This window comes from Chenopodium quinoa, unplaced genomic scaffold, assembly GCF_001683475.1.
Source record: "Chenopodium quinoa cultivar QQ74 unplaced genomic scaffold, ASM168347v1, whole genome shotgun sequence".
Classification (NCBI taxonomy): Eukaryota; Viridiplantae; Streptophyta; class Magnoliopsida; order Caryophyllales; family Amaranthaceae; genus Chenopodium; species Chenopodium quinoa.
Window position 1 is genome coordinate 931,491 of NW_018744143.1, and position 1,486 is coordinate 932,976.

General features: G+C 37.1%; 1 protein-coding gene across 1 annotated transcript; it reads left to right on the top strand.

The window, feature by feature from the left end:
• The first annotated feature begins 457 nt into the window (after nucleotides 1-457).
• On the top strand, nucleotides 458-1,001 carry LOC110693292. Its single transcript, XM_021870450.1, has 2 exons — nucleotides 458-640; nucleotides 765-1,001. The coding sequence occupies exons 1-2, from the start codon at nucleotides 458-460 to the stop codon at nucleotides 999-1,001; spliced, it is 420 nt and encodes a 139-aa protein (XP_021726142.1).
• Nucleotides 1,002-1,486: the final 485 nt, after the last annotated feature.

Sequence of the window (1,486 nt, forward strand, 5' to 3'; positions counted from 1 at the left end):
TGGAGAGGGGAAAGAGAGGCGAAGAGAGAGGAGAGAGAAATGAGAAATGAAAAGAGGGGAGGTATGTATGACCGTGGTTTTAGGTTTTGTTTTTTTTTATTATTTAATTATTTTCCGACGGAAAATTCCGTCGGAAAAGGTAATTTCTGAGGGAATAATCCGTCGGAAATTTCCGACGGATTTTATTTCCGTCGGAACATTAGGTTTCCTACGGAAAATTCCCTCGGAAATTTCTAACGGATTTTATTTCCGTTGAAAAATTAAGTTTTCGACGGAATATTCCGTCGGAAAACCCATAAATTCCAACGGATATGTGTTCCGTAGGAAATCCGTCGTATATTTCCGACAGAATTTAATTCCGTTGAAAATTTCCGACGGATTTTTGGTCCGTCGCCTATTTCTAGTAGTGCCATTTGCTAAATTGCTTGAGGAATGTGGAATTGTCCCTCAATACACCATGCCAAGATCACCTCACATGAATGGTGTAGTTGAGAGGCGCAATAAAACATTAAAAGAGATGGTAAGGTGTATGGTTAGTCACTCTATCTTACCGGAATCCCTCTGGGGAGAGGCAATTAAGACCGCAACTTATATTCACAATAGAGTACCAACTAAGGCAACCCTTATGAACTATGGACTGGTAAGAAATCCAGTATAAATGAAAAGAAACTGGACTTTAGAACTGTTAGTTGTTACTTTGTTGGGTATCCTAAAAGGTCTAAGGGTATAAGTTTTATGATCCCACAACTAGATCAATTTTTGAGACGGAAAATGCTAGATTTTTTAAAGATGTTGAGTTTGGAGGGGAAGATAAGGTTAAAGAGTTTATCTTTGAAGAGGAACAAGTTTCTTTTCCTTTAGTTGTCATCAATTATGATCAGACATCCATTCCTAACATGATTGAAGGAACAACTCCAGAAACTCAAAATGATTCCCTTATTCAAAATCAACCAAAATTCCTAATGAACAAACTCAACAACTTTAAGAACCAGTGCCATTAAGGAGATCCACTAGAGAAAGAAGAAGTGCAATTTCATATGACTACATTGTTTTCTCCAAGAATAAGAGGATAACAATGAAATTAGTGAAGAATTTGTTGCACTACTTCAAGAACAAGAGTTGGATAATGAAATGGTGGATGATGATCCAATCACCGTTCACCAAGCCATTAAAGGCCCTAACTCTCAAGAGTGGATTGATGCCATGACTGAGGAAATTAAGTCCATGTGGACAATGACGTTTGGGACCTTGTTTCATTGCTTGAAGGTATGAAATTCATTGGTTGTAAATGGATATTTAAGACCAAAAGGGATTTAAATGGCAATGTGATAAGGCATAAGGCTCGTCTTGTTGCTAAGGGCTATACTCAAAAGGAAGGCATTGATTATAAGGAGACTTATTCACCAGTTTCTTTTAAAGACTCCTTTAGGATTATGATGGCACTTGTAGCATATTATGATCTTGAGTTACATAAGATGGATTTTAA

Excerpts from the sequence above, each read along its gene's own strand:
- LOC110693292 (XM_021870450.1), top strand. The coding sequence starts at position 458 with ATGCCAAGATCACCTCACATGAATGGTGTAGTTGAGAGGCGCAATAAA. Across the intron at positions 641-764 it reads CCCTTATGAACTATGGACTG|ACGGAAAATGCTAGATTTTT; the intron begins GTAAGAAATCCA and ends TCAATTTTTGAG.